The sequence below is a fragment of the Gopherus flavomarginatus genome, chromosome 3 (genome assembly GCF_025201925.1).
Source record: "Gopherus flavomarginatus isolate rGopFla2 chromosome 3, rGopFla2.mat.asm, whole genome shotgun sequence".
Taxonomy (NCBI): domain Eukaryota; kingdom Metazoa; phylum Chordata; order Testudines; family Testudinidae; genus Gopherus; species Gopherus flavomarginatus.
The window spans coordinates 251,712,210-251,732,669 of record NC_066619.1 but is presented as its reverse complement, the minus strand read 5'-3'; the positions used below and the strand labels follow the sequence as shown (position 1 = coordinate 251,732,669).

General features: G+C 41.5%; 1 protein-coding gene across 3 annotated transcripts in view; it reads left to right on the top strand.

The window, feature by feature from the left end:
* The window catches only part of LOC127048209 (cytosolic beta-glucosidase-like), a 98,588-nt gene that overhangs the window by 39,025 nt on the left and 39,103 nt on the right, over positions 1–20,460 (top strand). For all 3 annotated transcript variants that reach the window (XM_050947774.1, XM_050947773.1, XM_050947772.1), the window contains exons 4-5: positions 2,929–3,734; positions 4,414–4,537. In XM_050947774.1, the coding sequence (XP_050803731.1) occupies positions 2,929–3,734; positions 4,414–4,537 (930 nt within the window). The remainder of the gene's footprint in view (positions 1–2,928; positions 3,735–4,413; positions 4,538–20,460) is intronic.

Below are 20,460 nucleotides of genomic sequence, written 5' to 3'. Positions count from 1 at the left end.
ATAATTCTCTTCTGTGCCTGACTTCAACATTAGGGAAGGACCAGGCAAGAGGGAGGCAGAAAAGAAGAGAGAAATGGGGCCTGTATCCGTAGCAGAATGGGTACCGCCCCCAACCTCAGAATCACATGGGAATCCATACCAGCTCCAGTGACGCACTCTGACTCTCCTCCAGGCCTTAACCTATTCCTTTCCCATCCAGCTGGTGATATGAAGTGCATTTTCCTCCCCACCTTCTGTTGCCAGTTGGTCCTTACTAGGATGCCCCAAAGATGTGGTCTCCCCTCAGAGCACATACACACAAATTGCCAGAACTCTATATGCTGCCCTTCTTTGCTCTTCTAACATCCATAGGTACAAATGTAAAAATGGCGTCATCCCAGTTTTAGCATTATTTTTAGCGATATTTTTATGACGCTGATGATTTCCAGTGATATGGCTGCATTTCTCTTTCTGGATCACACAAGATTATAAGCCTTTTTCAATAATTAATTGAAATCTGGAAAATGGATATTTGATTGCTTTTAAATTACCCAAATTCTACTGAGTAATCTGTAAAATTACACAGGCTATCGCTTATAAATTTCTAGGGATTTTTGCTGTCATATTAAAAAAGAGGATGCTGTACCAGGAAAGGACTTCTGTTTTGCCAACTAAGGGCTAGATGGAGAAAACACTTACTCCCACCAGAGAGACCCACATGAATAGCCCTGCTGAAGCCATGTGAGTCACTGTTCACCAATGGGAGTAAAGGATTCACAATCTGGCCCTAACTGATTGTAAATTTGAACTTTGAAATTTTTTTTTTGAGAATTAAAGGAACATGTTGATGAATTCTGCCCCCAGACATGCATCTTCCCAAATTCTTATGGGGTTGCAGCTAGAGAGGAAACACAAATTGCCTGCCAAGCTTATTGTAAACAAGCCCATCAAATCTTGCTGTGCTAGTGGATGTGTAGGTACTGGTCTGCTTGCAAGAAGATGTGCACTAAGTCTGGGGTTCTCAGTTTTTTGCTTCATCAGATGTTGGATTAAAAAATAGTATGAGTAGAATCCTTGAGACAAGACCAACCACATGGTACAACTGTGAAAGCAGGATAATTTTAAGGGCTAACACTGACAATGTAGACCAGGGCATCGTGTCTGCATTTTTTTAAATGTTAGCACACACTGAATCTGAAAACCAGTGCAAAGAAGTAGTTAGCATAGTACCAACACATTCACTCACTAATACAGGTTAGTGATTCATTAACATCTCTTGTTATCATATTAAAAACAAAACAAAACACTATGAACTCTCCAAATCATATACTTAGCTAATATATGCAACCTTATTGTTTGCTCCTTTCCTCCACTGTGTTCAAGTCTTCAAAGTGTTAAGTCTTGTCCCAGGGCCTAAGTCTCATTTTCAAAAGAGATTTAGGAGCTTATGTCTTAATGACTTGTAAGTGCCTAAATCACTTTTGAAAATGGAAAATCAGTTCCTAAGTCACTTAGGCAATTTTTAAAAGTGAATCCAAGTCTCTGAGGCAAGTTCTGCCTTTTGTCTGTATGGCACCTGCATAAGGCACCCTCTGTCCTGACTGGACCCTTTGAGTTTAACTGTAATATAAATAATTCAACATTCATATTATTAGTAGGAATGCAATTGGGAAAGTCTAAGTCAGATGGTTCTTGTGAAGGAGCAAGCCCACGTCTGAAAACGTAACACCATATTTTGCATATGATTCAAGACCCAGCATTCTAAGGAGGCTTGAAAAAATCTATTTAGTTTTATTTATTTATATTTAAACAAAGCTAAAAAAATGCCCAAAATACAGGAGACACGTTAACTTAGCCAGCTGATAAAGCCCAGTAACTGAAAATCCCCATTCGCCCTCCAGAAATATCCTCTCAAGCTTTGCCCCCAAAAGCCTGTCAAATAAATGGCTTTTGTTGCTTTCTGATCGAGTTCAGGCTATTTCAGACCAAAGTGGTGGGGGAAAGGTTCAGAGTGCCAGGATCCTCACAGTGAATGACCAACTGTCTGTCTCCTCTCTTTTATAACCAGAGGGATCTAGCCTGAGTGCCTCTGCTGCCTGCAGCTGTGGCAGTGTCACAAGGAGGGAGTTAGTCTCTCAGGTGGGCTAATCACAAGCCACTTAAGTGTGGTAGCTCAAGACCAAGACCATCTAGAGACCAGTAGCACCCAATGAAGAACACTAAATGTAAGATAGACCTGACAAGATGCCCAAGCTAGAGGGAACTGCTGCATGTTGCCTCTGCTTCAGTCTCCAGATACTTGTAAATTGTAGAATTCATTGCAATTGACTAATCTGGAGTTGAGAAAGTCAAAGATAACAGTAGCAAGGTCCTCATCCAAAAGGAAATTGCTCACTCTACTGACCAGGTGCAAATCGTAAAATGCAAACTGGTTACATCATGCCTTGATCTTGGTGAATATTGCACTATTTGCTTTTTAGTGGCTGTGTAGTTCTCCAGGAGAAAAATCCCTCCATTAGACTTAGCTTTAGTATTGATCAAACTATACATTGGGGGTACATTTTTCAAAAGAGCTCAGCTCCCACATTTAGGGCCAGATTTTTGAGAGCTTAGCTCCCATTCAGCCACTAAATGAAGAGACCAAATTTGCAAATGTAAGGATTCAGCAGCTCCCACTGTTCTCAGTGGAAGCTCCTATGTACTGATTACTTCTGAAAATGTGGTCCCTTTTGGTGCCTAAATAGCAGCTGTTGGGTGCAGACAACTTCGGAAAATCTGTCCCTATGGTTTTAAAATAGATTTAGCGTACTCCATGGAGATGATACATAATACAGAGACAGAGAAAAATAATGCTATGATAATAACATTACTTATTATTTGTAAGTGAGGTTTCTGCATTTTTAAGGTAATAAAATATGAACCCAACCTGTTTTCTTTTAACTATTTCAGGAGTTGATTACTATGACAAGATTATTGATGACCTGTTGGCAAATGGCATTGTACCCATGGTGACATTATATCACTTTGATTTACCTCAACATTTAGAAGATCAAGGTGGCTGGAGCTCTGATGCAATCACTGAGGTCTTTGACAACTATGCACAGTTTTGCTTCAGAACATTTGGAGACCGAGTGAAACTGTGGGTCACTATTAATGAGCCTTATGTTGTTGCTAAAGATGGCTATGAAAAAGGCATTGTGGCTCCAGGAATAATGGACCCTGGAATTGGAGCTTATCCGACAGCTCATAACATGATAAAGGCTCATGCTAAAGCCTGGCACAGTTACGATTTGTTATTTAGAAAAAAGCAACAGGGGCTTGTGTCAATAGCTCTGAACTCAGATTGGGCAGAACCCCTAGATTCAACTTGTCTGGCAGACCAAGAAGCTACTAAAAGATATATGGCTTTTTGCTTAGACTGGTTTGCTGAACCCATATTTACTAGTGGTGACTATCCAGCCATCATGAAATCCCAGATCTCTGTAATGAGTACAAAGCAAGGCTACCTATCATCAAGGCTTCCAGAATTTACTGAGGAAGAAAAGAAGATGATCAAGGGAACTGCTGACTTTTTTGCCCTAAATTATTATACTACTCGCAAAGTAAAGCATCAAGAAAATACATGCAGTGAACCAAGTGTTTCTGGGGACAAAGAAGCTGAACAAATATTGGACCATTCCTGGCCTTTTGCTTCTGGCAGCTCATGGCTGGCTGTAGTTCCCTGGGGTTTACGTAGACTGCTGAAGTATATCAAGGTATGATGTGAGACTCACTGGATCATCCAGATTTTTAGTTAGCTAACCACCACCAAGGAAAAGGATTTATGCAGTGCAATATGGGTGACTCAGTTATTGGGAGGCACCCACATGCTGTAGCAAAAGGCACTGTGCGTGAGTGTAAACAAGTTAACTTGGGATTCTTTGTTTCATTTTTGCATCATAACTACTGAGAGAGTTGAAGACTTTGGGGATTTTTTTGTTGCTATTATACTTGATAACTCATATTGACATAAGTTACAATTTGAAATGATACGTGAGTGTTCTATTATCTGCTGAACTTCAGAAATAATCTTTTGGATGCCAGCAGTCAGGTTTTCCTGGCTTGCAACCCATTGCTTACAGTGGGACATGCTGTGACTGCTAGTATCAAAGGGTTAAGGAGAAGTGACAATATGCAGATGCTAATGCAGGAAAGATATTTTTGTATTCTTATTAAAATAAGTCATTTCACTGTCTTTGTGGATATTTGCACAGTTTTGCTTTTCCACTGTTAGTCATGAAAGGTCAGCACATGGAAAATTAAGTTAATAGGGTCAATGCAATTTGATGAAAACTAGTTTTGGGTTGTAGCTTAGAGAAGATAGAGGCTAATACACTTGATTTTATGGGTTATCTTACATCTGTTCTGAATAAAACTTCTGCTTTCTTGTTCTAGGATACATATAATAATCCTATAATTTACATAACTGAGAATGGGTTTTCCCAGAGTGACCCTGCTCCACTTGATGACACTCAGCGTTGGAAGTATTTCAGGCTGACATTACAAGAAATTTTAAAAGGTACATTTTTAAATGATGAAAGATCAATTGTGCAAACTTAATATAATTTTCCTGTGTGCCTATTTGCATTCAGCAATGGCCATTGATTCTTGAAGCTAAAACTCATGTAAATCAGAGTAAAGTAAGGTGATTAGAAAAAAATGTTTGGCAGAAAGGAAGGCAGACTATTTAGCAGAAAGGTACCTTTAATCCTACTTGACAATCTTGGAACGGAATCAAATGAAAATGTTTAGCATTGTGTATTTTGGAATTGTACACTTCTGATATCTTTATAAAGCAAAAATGGTGGATTTTCTATTTTCTACTTTTTTATGGCCTGCCTGGTTTAAAAAAAATGCACTTTCAAAACTGCACATTTTAGGGCCAGCTTTGTTCAATTTCCACAGCACCTGCAACTGGGGGAGAGATCTTTAAAACTGCTCAGCAGCCAGCAACTCTAATTGCAAAGAATGGGAATTGCTGCATGCTGGGGACTTTTGAAAATCTGGCCCTTAGATCTAGTATATATTCTTTGTTATAGAATATGATACTGTTGCATATAGCTTAAGGAAGACTGCATGCAATTAGCTCCATGCAGTGTTTGGAATGTTCACACAGTGAAATTCGCTCTAGTGCAGAGCTAATGCATCATATCAGTTCTGCTTCAGCCCTTAGGAGGGGTTTTCAAAAGTGCTCAATATTGGCATAGCTTTGCTCATATTTGTGCCATTATTCTCCTCCCCACTCCCTGCTCACTCCATATCCCAATTTGATCTGACCCTCCTGATTCAACAGGACAGGGCTTGGCTTCTGCTGAGACTTCTGGAGAGGTTGTAAAGAGATACACAGTAATAGCACTTAGCTCTCTTACATTGTAAGCTGTTTGGGTCAGGACAGTCTTTCACTGTGGGCTCAATCCTGCAAAGCACTTCGGCCCAGATCCCCAGATATGTAGGCTCCTTACTCCCATTCAGATCAGTGGAAATTAGGCACCCAAATACGTTGAGGATTTGGGTCTAAGCACATGTGTAGTCCAACTTAAATCAATGGTACTACTCTTAAGAACATAAGAATGGCCATACTAGGTCAGACCAAAGGTCCATCTCGCCCAGTATCCTGTCTTCTGACAGTGGCCAATGCCAGGTGCCCCAGAGGGAATGAACAAAACAGGTAATCATCAAGTGATCCATCCCCTGTTGCCTGTTCCCAGCTTCTGGCAAACAGAGGCTAGGGACACCATCCCTGCCCATCCTGGTTAATAGCCATTGATGGACCTATTCTGAATGATTTTATCTGGTTCTTTTTTGAACTCTGTTATAGTCTTGGCCTTCACAACATCTTCTGGCAAGGAGTTCCACAGGTTGACTGTGCATTGTGTGAAAAAATACTTCCTTTTGTTTGTTTTAAACCTGCTGCCTATTAATTTCATTTAGTAACCCCTAGTTCTTGTGTTATAGGAAGGAGTAAATAACACTTCCTTATTTACTTTCTCCATATCAGTCATGATTGTATAGACCTCTATCATATCATCCCCTTAGTTGTCTCTTTTCCAAGCTGAAAAGTCCCAGTCTTATTAATGGTTCCTCGTATGGAAGTTGTTCCATACCCCTAATTATTTTTGTTGTCCTTTTCTGAACCTTTTCCAATTCCAATATATCTTTTTTGAGATGGGGCAACCACATCTGCACACAGTATTCAAGATATGGGTGTACCATGGATTTATATAGATGGAATATGATATTTTCTGTCTTATTATCTATCCCTTTCTTAATGTTTCCAAACATTCTGTTCACTTTTTTGCCATTGAGTGGATGTTTTCAGAGAACTATCCATAATGACTCCATGATCTCTTTCTTGAGTGGTAACAGCTAATTTAGACCCCATCATTTTATATGTACAATTGGGATTATGTTTTCCAATGTGCATTACTTTGCATTTATCAACATTGAATTTCATCTGCCATTTTGTTGCCCAGTCACCCAGTTTTGAGAGATCTTTTTGTAGCGCTTTGCAGTCTGACTGGGACTTAACTATCTTGAGTAGTTTTGTATCATCTGCAAATTTTGCCACCTCACTGTTTACCCCTTTTTGCAGATCATTTATGAATATGTTAAATAGGTCTGGGACCAGTACAAACCCCTGGAGGACACCACTATTTACCTCTTTCCATTCTGAAAACTGACCATTTATTCCTAGCCTTTGTTTCCTATCTTTTAACCAGTTACCCGTTTATGAGAGCACTTTCCCTGTTATCCCATGACTGCTTACTTTGCTTAAGAGCCTTTGGTGAGGGACTTTGTCAAAGGCTTTCTGAAAATCTAAATCCACTGGATCCTCTTGTCCACATGCTTGTTGATCCCCTCAAAGAATTCTAGTAGATTGATGAGGCCTGATTTCACTTTACAAAAAGCATGTTGACTATTCCCTAAGAAATTATGTTCATCTATGTGTCTGACAACATTGTTCTTTACTATAGTTTCAACCAGTTTGCCCAGTACTGAAGTCAGGCTTACCGGCCTGTAAATGCTGGGGTCAACTCTTTTTAAAAATTGGCATCACATTAGCTATCCTCCAGTCATTTGGTACAGAAGCTGATTTAAATGATAGGTTACTGACTACAATTAGTAGTCCTGCAATTTCACATTTGAGTTCTTTTGGAACTCTTGGGAGAATACCATCTGGTCCTGGTGACTTATTACTGTTTAGTTTATCAATTGTTCCAAAAGCTTCTCTAATGACACCTCAATCTGGGACAGTTCCTCAGATTTGTCATCTAAAAAAAAGTCTCAGGTTTGGGAATCTCTCTCACATCCTCAACTGTGAAGACTGATGCAAATAATTAATTTAGTTTCTTTGCAATGGCCTTATCATACCACCTTGAGTGCTTCTTTAGCATCTCGATCGTTCAGTGGCCTCACTGGTTGTTTAGCAGGCTTCCTGCTTCTGATGTTCTTAAAACAAAAAAATCCTACTACTGTTTGAGTCTTTGGCTATCTGTACTTCAATTTTTTTTTTACAAATTACTGATTATATTTTTACTGATTATATTTTTACACGTCATTTGCCAGAGTTTATGTTCCTTTTATTTTCCTCACTAGGGTTTAACTTCCACTTTTTAAAGGATGCCTTTTTGCCTCTCATTGCTTCTTTTACTTTGTTGTTTATCCATGGTGGCTCTTTTTTGATTCTCTTACTATGTTTTTTAATGTGGGGTATACATTTAAGTTGAGTCTCTATTATGGTGTCTTTAAAAAGTTTCTATGCAACTTGCAGGGATTTTACTTTTAGTGCTGTACATTTTAATTTCTGTTTAACTAACCTCCTCATTTGTGTGTAGCTCTCCTTTCTGAAATTAAATGCTACAGTGTTGGGCTGCTGTGGTATTTTCCCTGCCACAGGGATGTTAAATTTAACTATATTATGGTCAGTATTACCAAGCTATCCAGCTATATTCACCTCGTGAACCTGATCCAGTGCTCCACTTAGAACTAAATAAAAAACTGCCTCTCCTCTTGTGGGTTCCAGGACTAGCTGCTCCAAGAAACAGTCATTTAAGGTGTCAAGAAACTTTATCTCTGCATCCTGTCCTAAGGTGATCTGTACCCAGTCAATATGAGAATAGTTGAAAATCCCCATTATTATTGAATTTTTTATTTTAATAGCCTCTCTAATCTCCCTGAGCATTTCACAGTCACTATCACCATCCTGGTCAGTTGGTCGGTAATATATCCCCCTGCTATATTCTTATGTTTAAATCATGGAATTACTGTCCATAGAGATTCTATGATGCAGTTTGGTTCATTCAAGATTTTTACTTCATTTGCTTCTACACTTTCTTTCACATATAGTGCTACTCCCCCACCAGCACAACCTGTTCTGTCCTTCCAATATATTTTATACCCTGGTATTACTGTGTCCCATTGATTATTCTCATTCCACAAAGTTTTGTGATGGCGATTGTATCAATATCCTCATTTAATATGAGGCACTCTAGTTCACCCATCTGATTATTTAGACTTCTAGCATTGATAGATAAGCACTTTAAAAACTTGTCACTTTTTAGCTGTCTCCCATGACATGATGTAATTGAATTAGACTTTTTTTCATTTGACTGTTTTCATCAGATCTTACCTGTATTTTATCTTCCATGCTCTCCTCCTTACTAGGACAAGAGAATCTCCATTAGTAGATCCTTTCCTAAGGGATGTCTCTGTCTGAACCACATGCTCCTCCGCACCTGTCGGCTTTCCCGCAGCCCTTAGTTATGCTTTATGACCTTTTAAATTTTAAGTGCCAGCAATCTGGTTCCATTTTGGATTAGGTGGAGACCATCCTTCCTGTGTAGGCTCCCCCTTTCCCAAAAGCTTTCCTAGTTCCTAATAAATCTAACCTTCTCCTCCCTATACAATCATCTCATCCACGCACTAAGACCTTGAAATTCTGCTTGTCTAACTGGCCCTGTGTATGGAACTGGGAACATCTCAGAGAATGCTACCGCTGAGGTCCTGAGCTTCAATCTCTTACCTAGCAGCCTAAATTTGGCCTCAAGGACCTCTCTCCTATCCTTCCCTATGTCATTGGTACCTACATGTACTCTCCAGCATTACACATAAGTCTATCTAGATGTCTTGAGAGATCCGCAACCTTCGCACCAGGCAGGCAAGTCACCATGTGGTTCTCCTGCTCATCACAAACCCAGCTATGTATGTTTCTAATGATCAGCTCGCCCATTACTAATACCTGTCTCTTCCTAATAACTGGAGTTCCCTCCCCGGAGAGATATTCTCAGTGCGAGAGGATACTACAACATCATCTGGAAGGAGGGTCCCAACTATGTGATCATTTGCCTTTGCTTCAGGTGGATGTTCTCCTTCCATGAGGCTTTCATCCTCCTCAACAGCACAGAGGCTGTCATACCAGGGGTGGGTCCATTCTACTGTGTCCCGGAAAGTCTCATCTATGTACCTCTCTGTCTCCCTTAGCTTCTCCAGCTCAGCCACCCTGGTCTCCAAAGCTCTTATATGGTCTCTGAGTGCCAGAAGCTCCTTGCACCAAATGCACACATATGCCACCGGCCCATAGGGCAGGCAGGTAATCATACATGCTGCATTGGGTGCAATAAACTGGGTAGCCCCCACTCTGTTGCTGGATTTCTGCCTCCATTATCTTTTTACTCCTGTAGCTGGTTTCTTTGTTTTTGTTTTGTTTTTATCAGTAGGTGTTTTTTGGCTTAAGTTTAAAGAAATTAAGGAATGTTAAGTGTATCTAGGCCCCACTCTCCCACTTCCCAACCTCAACACCCTCGCAAAACTCTCCTGTTAGCTGCTCCTGTTTGTTAGCTCCTCTGGTCACTTAGGAGTGGGCTTAAAGCCCTGTTCTTCTTGAGTAGCCCCGCCTCCTGCTTAAGGGCTGGTGGGTGCTAAAGGGCTTAGGGATCAAAGCCTCATAAAGAAGTTGTCAGCTCTCATCCTTGCCTAGCAGACTGCTAGGCTCAGCACCCACACTCTCAGCACACAGTCCCCCAAACAAACAGAATACACAGTATATTTCAGTCCAGCAGCAAGCACACCACAACAAACTCAAGCACACACACACACCAGACAACAAAGTTACCCAAGGGTCACATAACCACTCCTCCTTCATCTGGAGAAGTCCTGCACAAAACTCCCCTATTGGCCACTTTTGTTTGCTAGCTCCTCTCATATGCTTAAAGTTATTGTCGTGGGGTTCTGTACCCAAGGGCAGCAATACTACCTAGTGGCGATACTCCAGGTTATTTCACACAGAGTCAATGGCTGCCTTGCCTAGTGGTTAGCATCAGAGGAAGTGTTGTCCAACGGTGAGAGTCTGTGGCTATCTTGCCTAGTGGCTAGAATCAGTGGCAAGATCACCCCATGACAAGAGTCTGTGGCCATCTTACCTAGCAGCAGGATCAGTGGCAAAGTCACCCAAAGGCAAAAGTCTGTGGGTGCCTCGCCTAGCAGCCAGAGTCAGTGGTAATGTCACCCCACAGTGAGAGCCTGTGGCTGCCTTGCCTACTGGCTAGGATCAGTGGCAGTCACCCGATGGTCAGAGTCTGTGACTGGGGTTGAGGAACCCAGACCCACCCTGATCCACTGGGTTCCAAACCAGGGCCCTTCAAAATAATGATTCCAATACATGGCCTCTGGGTGGATGCCCTTATGCCGGTTCCCTGGGTCACTTCCTACCCCTGCTTCTGTTCCTCCATCTGTGCCACGCCTCTGTCTTGGTGTCTCCCCGGAGTCCTCTTGGGTCATTCTCCGGAGTGTCTTCCCCTTTCGGCAGTGGCTTGTCATCCTTGGCCACTACAGTTGAAAGGCCTGTGGTGGCTTGACTATGCAGTGCAGTCCCAGTCACTTGGAGCCTCAGCAGCTTCTCTACAGGAAGCTGCAGCACGCAACTCTTCTCCTGCTTGATCCATCCAGACTGAGCTGAGTTCCTCCTTTTGAATTCTCTCTCCACTGGGAGCACGCCCTGCAGGAATAAGGGGATGTGGCTTCCTGCATCCAGAGCAACTCCTTAAGCCTCACCTCACGGTGTGGGGTTGGTACACCCATCACAGTTATGCATATGCATAAGGGCTGTGTTAAAGCTACGTTTGTACAGTGCCAAGCATGATGTATCCCATTTTGCTTGAGGCCTCTGTATAGTACAACAATACAGGTGTTAAATACAATAGAGCCCCTATTTTACAAATTAATTGGGATTAAGGAGTTCTCACCTCCCTGGTGGCCTAGTGATTAGGGTTTGGCACTTTCACTGCTAAGACCTGGGTTTGATTCCCAGTCAGAGAAAAGCAACTTTAAACCAAAGGAATTTCAGTTATTTTTAGGGGAGAAGGGGTAGCTTAGTGGTTTGAGTGCTAAACCCAGGGTTGTGAGTTCAATCCTTGAGGGGGCCATATAGGGATCTAGGGCAAAAATTTGCCAGGGACTGTACTTGGTCCTGCTGTAAAGGTAAGGGACTGAACTCAATGCCTTTTGGGGAGGAGGGATAGCTCAGTGGTTTGAGCATTGGCCTGCTAAACCCAGGGTTGTGAGTTCAATCCTTGAAGGGGCCATTTAGGGAACAGATAAAAATCTGTCTGGGGATTGGTCCTGCCTTGAACAGCAGGTTGGACTAGATGACCTTCTGAGGTCCCTTCCAACCCTAATCTTCTATGATTCTGAGTTAATAAAATTGAAAAGTTCATAAAACTGAACATCTTGGAATTACACTAGCTAGATTGCATTTGCCAAATGGTGCACTGCATTGCTCCTTGTCCTTCAAACCACAGCAAGGTGATTTCCAATGCACTGAAGGCATTGGAATTTGAAGGGATGTTGACTTGTTCTGCAAAATCACTTTAGTTATGTCATTTAAAAAAAATTCCCATCAGGAAAAATTGATTTAAATGGGAATTAGGCACCTGAGTACTCTGAAAATCTCACTAGGCATCTGTCTGCATCTCTAGACCCCTACATATGTTTTAAAGTCTTACCCTTAGAAGCCTAAGTCTCATTCAAAGTCAGTGGGATTTAGGATCATCAGTGCCTAAGTCACTTTTGAAAATGAGACTTAAAGTATGTCTGCACTATGAAATTAGGTTGATTTTATAGAAGTCGATTTTTAGAAATTGATTTTATACAGTCAATTGTGTATGTCTACACTAAGCACATTAAGTTGGTGGAGTGTGTCCTCACTACCATGGCTAGCATCGATTTACAGAGCGGTGCAATGTGGGTAGCTATCCCACAGTTCCCACAGTCTCTGCCACCCATTGGATTTCTGGGTTAAGCTCCCAGTGCCTGGTTTTGGGTACATGTCATCAGTTGCCCCTCCCTCCATGAAATCAACAGCAGACAATCGTTTTGCACCAGACACTAGGGTGATTAGAAGAGCACAGCAAGGCGTGCTGCACCTCAAAGAGGCTTTGAAAATCAGTTTCATGACTGGCCAGGCTTCGATGTGACAGTTGTGTGTGTTTCTCCTTGATGCAAACCTGCCCCCTTTGTTGATTTTAATGCCCTGTAAGCCAATCACCCTCCCCGCTTTGAAATAAATTAACTATTGTTTTGAAACCATGAATTCTTCTTTTATTAATTAAAAAAAAGAGAGATAACGGACAAGGTAGCCTGGGTGGGGTGGGGGAGGAGGGAAGGACAAGGCCACATTGCTTATTGTAACCACACTAAGAATCAAACTGTTTGAATGACAGCCTTCTGTTGCTTGGGCCATCCTCTGTAGTGGAGTGGTTGGGTGCCCGGAATGCCCCCCCGTATTCTTGGGCGTCTGGGTGAGGAGGCTATGGAACATGGGAAGGAGGGCAGGCAGTTATACAGGGGATGCAGAGGGGGTCTGTGCTCTTGTTGGCTTTCCTGCAGCTCCAACAGATGCTTGATCATGTCCGTTTGCTCCCTCATTAGCCTCTGCATCGCATCCTGCCTCCTCTCTTCGCGCTCACTTAATTCTTTCCTGGCTTTTTCCACTGAATGCCTCCATGCATTAAGCTGTGCCCTATCAGTGTGGGAGAACTGCATGAGCTCGGAAACCATGTCATTGCAAGTGAGTTTTTTTTGCCTTCTAATCTGCGATAACCACAGGAACGGAGATGATGAGGGAGTGTAGAAACATTCTATGCTCTATGATTCTGGGGGGACTGCATGGTCACCTGTGCTGCTGAGTTCGCCACGCTGATCAAACAGGAAATGAAATTCAAAAGTTCCTGGAGCTTTTCCTGTGTACCTGGCTAGTGCATCTGAGTTCAAAGTGCTGTCCAGAGCGGTCACAATGAAGCACTCTGGGATAGTTCAAGGAAGCCAATATCATCAATTTGCGTCCGCACTACCCCAAATTCGACCCAGAAAAGTCTATTTGAGCACTACTCCCCTTGCCAGAGAGGAGTACAGAAGTCGATTTTATGAGCCCTTTAGGTCAACGGAACAGGATTGGTTGTGCGGACCGCATTCATTTTTAAATCAACCTAACACAGCTAAATTCGTCCTAACCCTGTTGTGTAGACCAGGCCTAAGGCTATTAAATCACAGAGGTACTTTTGAAAACTTTATCCAGATAGACTAAAGAGTAGACAACAAAAGGACTGATATGCTCAAGTCCAACATTTAGGTGCCACTGAGATCCTAAATATGTCCACTTAACTGCCACCTAACTCTGTAGGCACCTAAAATCCTTAGGTGCCAACAAGTCAGCTGGTAAAGTCTCTTGGGACTTATGAATCTGCCAGTGAGCATGTGCACAGCTAACTCCGGCACCCCTGTGCCTAGACCCATACCCAAGCCTCAATGAGTGTGACAGATTAACGCCCCCTTTCTGAGATGCCACCTGATGTACTGGGATTTCACTGAGCCCTTCCTGCTCCACCAGGCTGGATTCCCTCTTCCTATTTTGCTGAATTGGGCTCTCTGGCCTCTTGCAGCACACACACAGTAGGACTACACCCAGCTGCAGACACAGACTAAAGTCATCTCTATGTGAGAGGATTCACACAGCACTCACATGGGGAAATAAACCCAAAATAATACTGCCTTGCACTGTACAGAAAGATCTGCACAGCACAGGCTCATAAAAATTTGCCCTCCCCCTCAATGTGAAGAGAGATATGCACAACCTCTTGCCCCCGCAGTTATAAATTGCACAAACTGGGTTTAATAATAAACAAAACAAATGTATTAACTATAAAAGGCAGATTTTAAGTGACTATAAGGGATAGCAAACAGAACAAAGCAGATTACTGAGCAACAAAACAAAACAAAGCATGCATACTAAATTTAAGATCTTAAAGAGACTGGTTTCAAGAAGTAGTTTCTCACCCTAAATGCTATTTTAGGCAGTTGCAGAGTTTCTGTAGCTTAGCGTTCCAGTTGTTTCTTCTTACAGACTGGATGCCTGTCTCAGTCTGGACTCACTACTGCCTTTCCCCTCAGATTAGTTCCTTTGTCTCTTCAGGTATTTTCAGCACTTTCTTCTATGGTAGGCAATGAAGGAGAGTCTAGATTAACCCCCTCCCCAGCCTTAAAAAGGATTTACCTAAGGCGGGAAGCCTTTGTTTTATCTCCATCCCCCTACAGAGGAAAAGTACCAGCAGTGTCCAAGATGGTATTTTGTATCAGGTGATCTTATCACCTGACCTTGCAGTGTCAAAGCAGGTATGAAACCAGGTTTATTTGCAATGTCCACAGGAAGGAACACCAGGCAGACGGAAGATCCACATCTTCAAAGACTCATTGTCTTTTTCTAAAGGCCCATTAAGGTTGATTGCTTACTGTCTGGTGGACGTTTCCCCAAGTACACACACAGTTGTAATTGTTACATAGTCAATATTCCTAACTTCAGGTACAGAAATGATACATGCATACAAACTGGATAATCACATTCAGTAAATCATAACCTTTCCAATAATATCTTACATGAGACATCTTGCATAAAGTATATCTTAGTTATGCCATATTCATATCATAACCATAATTCTGTGAGGAGTATGGGGTGTAACGTCACAGTGGGATCCTCAAACTTGGCGTTCCCCTGCCTATCTCACCTGTGTAGCCCACACTGCTAGGCATACTCAGGATGCATAAACTGAGGAGGAGATGGTGCTGCTTGCTGCCCCCCTTTATAACCTTAAGCCCAATGGTGAGAGTACCCACGCAAGATGTAGGATACCTAGGTTCAATTTCTTCTTCTGCCTGAGATGGAGAAGGGATTGGCCCACCTGCCTGGGGAGTGCTCTAAGCACTGGCATATAGACTACTCAGTTGGGGATTGCTCTCAATCTCATCTTTTGAAACTGTTCCCCTTTGTATAAATAATTAGTCACTAGATCAGAATGAAAGAGAATGACAAACTATCCCAATTGTCAGGGCACTCACTGGGGCAGTGGACAGACTCATTGTTCCAGTTCTCCTGCACCAGTGAATGAAGGCAGATGAAGCCATTCAGAGTGGCAAACAAGGGAATTTGGATCTTTATTCAGCCCACTTCTTTTAGTGGCGGAAAGAGTGAGTGACAGAGAAAGGAGAGACTCAGGAGTGGCTATAGAGACAAATTATTATGTATTTGGAAAAATCAATGTTTTGAACCAATTGGATGTTTGTTTGATAAATTGCTACCAACATTTCATACTAGTTATTTTTTGTGATGTTTTTGTGATATCCTATTTCACTGCTTGCTTTAATGAGACTTATTGTCATTCCAAAGGTCTCAAGATGATGTAAATGCAAGTGTACATAGAGAATATTACAATGTCAAAATGAAGCAAAGTCATTGCAGTTCTATGTATGTGCTGTTATAGTGTCAAGATAAAATGAAAAGAAACGACATTGATCAATAAAGCAAAGGATCAGAAGTGATTGGCTAAAATGCAAACAATCCATTATCTCTTATGAAGTTTTACTAATATTAAATGAAAATAACAACTATACTATGGTGTTATGTCTGAGAATTTGAACTCCCAAATGTCAGGGCATGTAAAGCCATGATTTCCACAATATTTGTAACTCAGCCACATTGCATATATATGTTACATCTATGCCCTAACTGTGTATACATACAATATTACCTACTTTGTAATTTCTGTGGGAGTCATGCCTTTACATATTTTGGTTGCTCTGATAAAATTCTCAGTTATAACATTACTTTAGTTTATTTGCAGTGAAGTTGCTCTTGTTAAAAGATTTTCCACAATTGTATATAATATTAAATAGCAATCTCAATTTGTAGATTTCACTTTACAGAGCCAAGTAACTATTTCAATCTCAGTTTTGTAACTGGGGAAACACAGGCAGTGAAAGTGCAAAGTAACTATCCCTAGGTCAAGGAGCAGATCAGTGGCAGAACTGGAAACAAAATCTTGGTTTCCTGATTCTGATCTAGTGCCCTAACCACTGACCTATATGGTATGTATGTGAGTAAAATATATAACTGAGATATAAGCAGCAAAGAGTCCTGTGGCACCTTATAGACTAACAGACGTTCTGGAGCATGAGCTTTCATGGGTGAATACCCACTTCATCAGATGCATGTAGTGGAAATTTCCAGGGGCAGGTATATATATGCAGACAAGCTAGAGATAATGAGGTAGTTCAATCAGGGAGGATGAGGCCTTGTTCTAGCAGCTGAGGTGTGAAAACCAAGGGAGGAGAAACAGGTTCTGTAATTGGCAAGCCATTCACAGTCTTTGTTTAATCCTGAGCTGATGGTGTCAAATTTGTAGATGAACTGAAGCTCAGCAGTTTCTCTTTGAAGTCTGGTCCTGAAGTTTTTTTTGCTGCTCTCTACTCAGACCCTATGCCACCAGCACTCCCAGCTATCTCTGTGACACCATTGATTTCCTGAGGAAACTACAATGCATTGGTGACCTTCCAGAAAACACCATCCTAGCCACCACGGATGTAGAGGCTCTCTACACGAACATCCCACACACAGATGGAATACAAGCTGTCAGGAACAGTATCCCTGATGATGCTACAGCACAACTGGCTGCTGAGCTCTGTGCCTTTGTCCTCACATACAACTATTTCAAATTTAGTGACAATATATATTTCCAGATCAGTGGCATAGCTATGGGCACCCACATGGCCCCACAATATGCCAATATTTTTATGGCCGACCTGGAACAACGCTTCCTCAGCTCTCATCCACTCACGCCCCTTCTCTACCTACGCTACATTGATGACATCTTCATCATCTGGACCCATGGGAAGGAGTCTCTGGAAAAATTCTACCACGATTTCAACAGCTTCCACTCCACCATCAACCTCAGCCTGGACCAATCTACACAGGAGGTCCACTTCCTAGATACCACGGTGCAAATAAGTGATGGTCACATTACCACCACCTATACCGAAAACCTACCGACCGCTATGCCTACCTTCGTGCCTCCAGCTTCCATCCTGGGCACATCACACGATCCATTGTCTACAGCCAAGCACTGAGGTACAACGGCATCTGCTCTAACCCCTCAGACAGAGACCAACACCTACAAAATCTCCACCAAGCATTCTCAAAACTACAATACCCGCACGAGGAAATAAGGAAACAGATCAACAGAGCCAGATGTGTACCCAGAAGCCTCCTACTGCAAGACAAACCCAAGAAAGAAACCAACAGGACTCCACTGGCCATCACATACAGTCCCCAGCTAAAACCTCTCCAACGCATCATCAGGGACCTACAACCCATCCTGGACAATGATCCCACACTTTCACAGGCCTTGGAGGGCAGGCCAGTCCTCGCCCACAGGCAACCTGCCAACCTGAAACATATTCTCACGAGTAATTGCACACCGCACCACAGTAACTCTAGCTCAGGAACCAATCCATGCAACAAACCTCGATGCCAACTCTGCCAACATATCTACACCAGTGACACCATCACAGGACCTAACCAGATCAGCCACACCATCACCGGTTCATTCACCTGCACGTCCACCAATGTAATATACGCCATCATATGCCAGCAATGCCCCTCCGCTATGTACATCGGCCAAACTGGACAATTGTTACGGAAAAGGATAAATGGACACAAATCAGATATTAGGAATTGCAATATACAAAAACCTGTCGGAGAACACTTCAACCTCCCTGGCCACACTATAGCAGACCTTAAGGTGGCCATCCTGCAGCAAAAAAACTTCAGGACCAGCCTTCAAAGAGAAACTGCTGAGCTTCAGTTCATCTGCAAATTTGACACCATCAGCTCAGGATTAAACAAAGACTGTGAATGGCTTGCCAATTACAGAACCAGTTTCTCCTCCCTTGGTTTTCACACCTCAGCTGCTAGAACAAGGCCTCATCCTCCCTGATTGAACTACCTCATTATCTCTAGCTTGTCTGCATATATATACCTGCCCCTGGAAATTTCCACTATATGCATCTGACGAAGTGGGTATTCACCCACGAAAGCTCATGCTCCAAAACATCTGTTAGTCTATAAGATGCCGCAGGACTCTTTGCTGCTTTTTCAGATCCAGACTAACATGGCTATCCCTCTGATACTTAACTGAGATATAGAAATTTATACCCACGACCTGCATTTTAAAATAAACACTTGTTTATTTCAGAGTGTAGGGGTCCAGATATACACACTGTATTAGAGTATCTTCATCTTACTGTATTAAAAACATTGAGTGGAAAAATCACATACTGCACCTGCGTAACAGCTGAAAAATAAATATAATTTTTTTTTAACATGTCAAGAGCACTTTTCCTCAGTGAAGCAAGGTGCATGTTTACAGAGCATATTTTTGGGAATTATTAGGTCTATTAGACTAGAATAATTTGCATACGGAAGGGTAGCAGAATCCTCATTTCTGAGTCTTTGAAAATAAACCTGGCAAAGGTATTAGAATATATAGTGTAGGGTGTAATACATTACAGGTGAGGGGATAAACAAGATATTATAAATCTTTCTTATCTTCATCTGTATGATTATATAATTCTCTGCACAGAACAATTTGAAAAATTTGAGTTGGAAAAATACCTTTTTTTACTCCTTCGTGCTGGGATAATCAAAAACTAGACAAATGGAGTTTTGCCAAACTTTGCAAAAGAATATCTTTGGGAAGAAGAAATAAAAATAAAGGAGTTTCAATCTAAAGGGTAATTAAATTCTTCATATCTATAAATGCTTGAAAAGAAGGCTTACTTCTCCATACAATTTCCCTACAACAGTGTTACAATTTAATATGGTTTCTACTGATTATCCCCTGCTGGGAGGAATTTTTTGTTGTTGCACTATTTTATTTCATAAAATTGAAGCCTTTAAAGATCATTTTTACGGTAATTTTATAGTCTACTCACAGTTTATGCATCCCTGGGTGTTAGTCAGCACATACACACAATGTGAAATTGGCTGGGAGCACCACAGAACCATTGAATACTCTTTTAAAGAAAAAAATGGGGTGGAAAAAAATGATCAGAGAGAAATAACTTAAAGCTGGAGCAGAAGAGCTTAACAACTGGCATGAGAGGCATTTTCTGGTGTAGAGCTCAAGGGGTTAATGTGGCATGTAAATTATGCAGCTGCATGTTACTCTAGGTCACATCCAGAAAAAGAAGAAACTGAGATGGCTGTTAAAAGCAAAAATCAGGGTCAAACATTCATCTTATGATCTTTAATGGAAAGAATGCATGGAAATTTCCCCACCCAGCTGGTATTTGTTTCAGTCATTAGAAATAAGCTTCTGACTCTGGCATGTGATGTAGATGGCACACTTTGGACTGCCTTCCCAATGCCAACAGTTCTGCATAATGAAATACCTGAACATTAAATAAGGCTGTTTGTAAATCATAAACCTCTCCCTTCAATAAAGCATTGTTTGCACTGCCAAAGTTCTAGGTCTTGCCAGATTTATAGGGGTTTGGGTGACATTTGGCACAAAATGAGTCAATCAAGGAACAAAGTTTGTAGAAATTAGTGGTTACAGGTGTTTTGGAGGTGTTTTGGTTAAGCAACAACAAAAAAAGTCTTCAATTAAAAAAAGAAGGGGGTCAATTATAGTCCTTATAAGACTTAATTGTTTGAATGCTTTAAAAATATAATCAAAAGATCAAGATATAGAGGTGTAATAACATATAGTACTTCATATACTCAATTTCTTACTAAGAAACTTCAAAAAGGTTGTTTTGAAAAGCTTAAATATATGTAGAGAGAGTCTACACTCATAGAGAAGTAAATTTTACCTATTCTATATGAGGAATCCCAGTAAATAGCAGGGCTGCTTGAAAAAAGGTAAATAGAGCCGGTGCCCTCAATGAAGTTCTACTCTAGGGTAACATAATGGACTAATACAGCCAAATTAATAAGAATCCCTGTGCTACAGCAGCTGAAGCTTCCATATATTCTTCAAGGTTATTCTCATGCACAGTGTATTGCAGAAACCAGTCTAAAGATTACCGTGGAGTGAATAACCATGGCAAAGTCCAGAG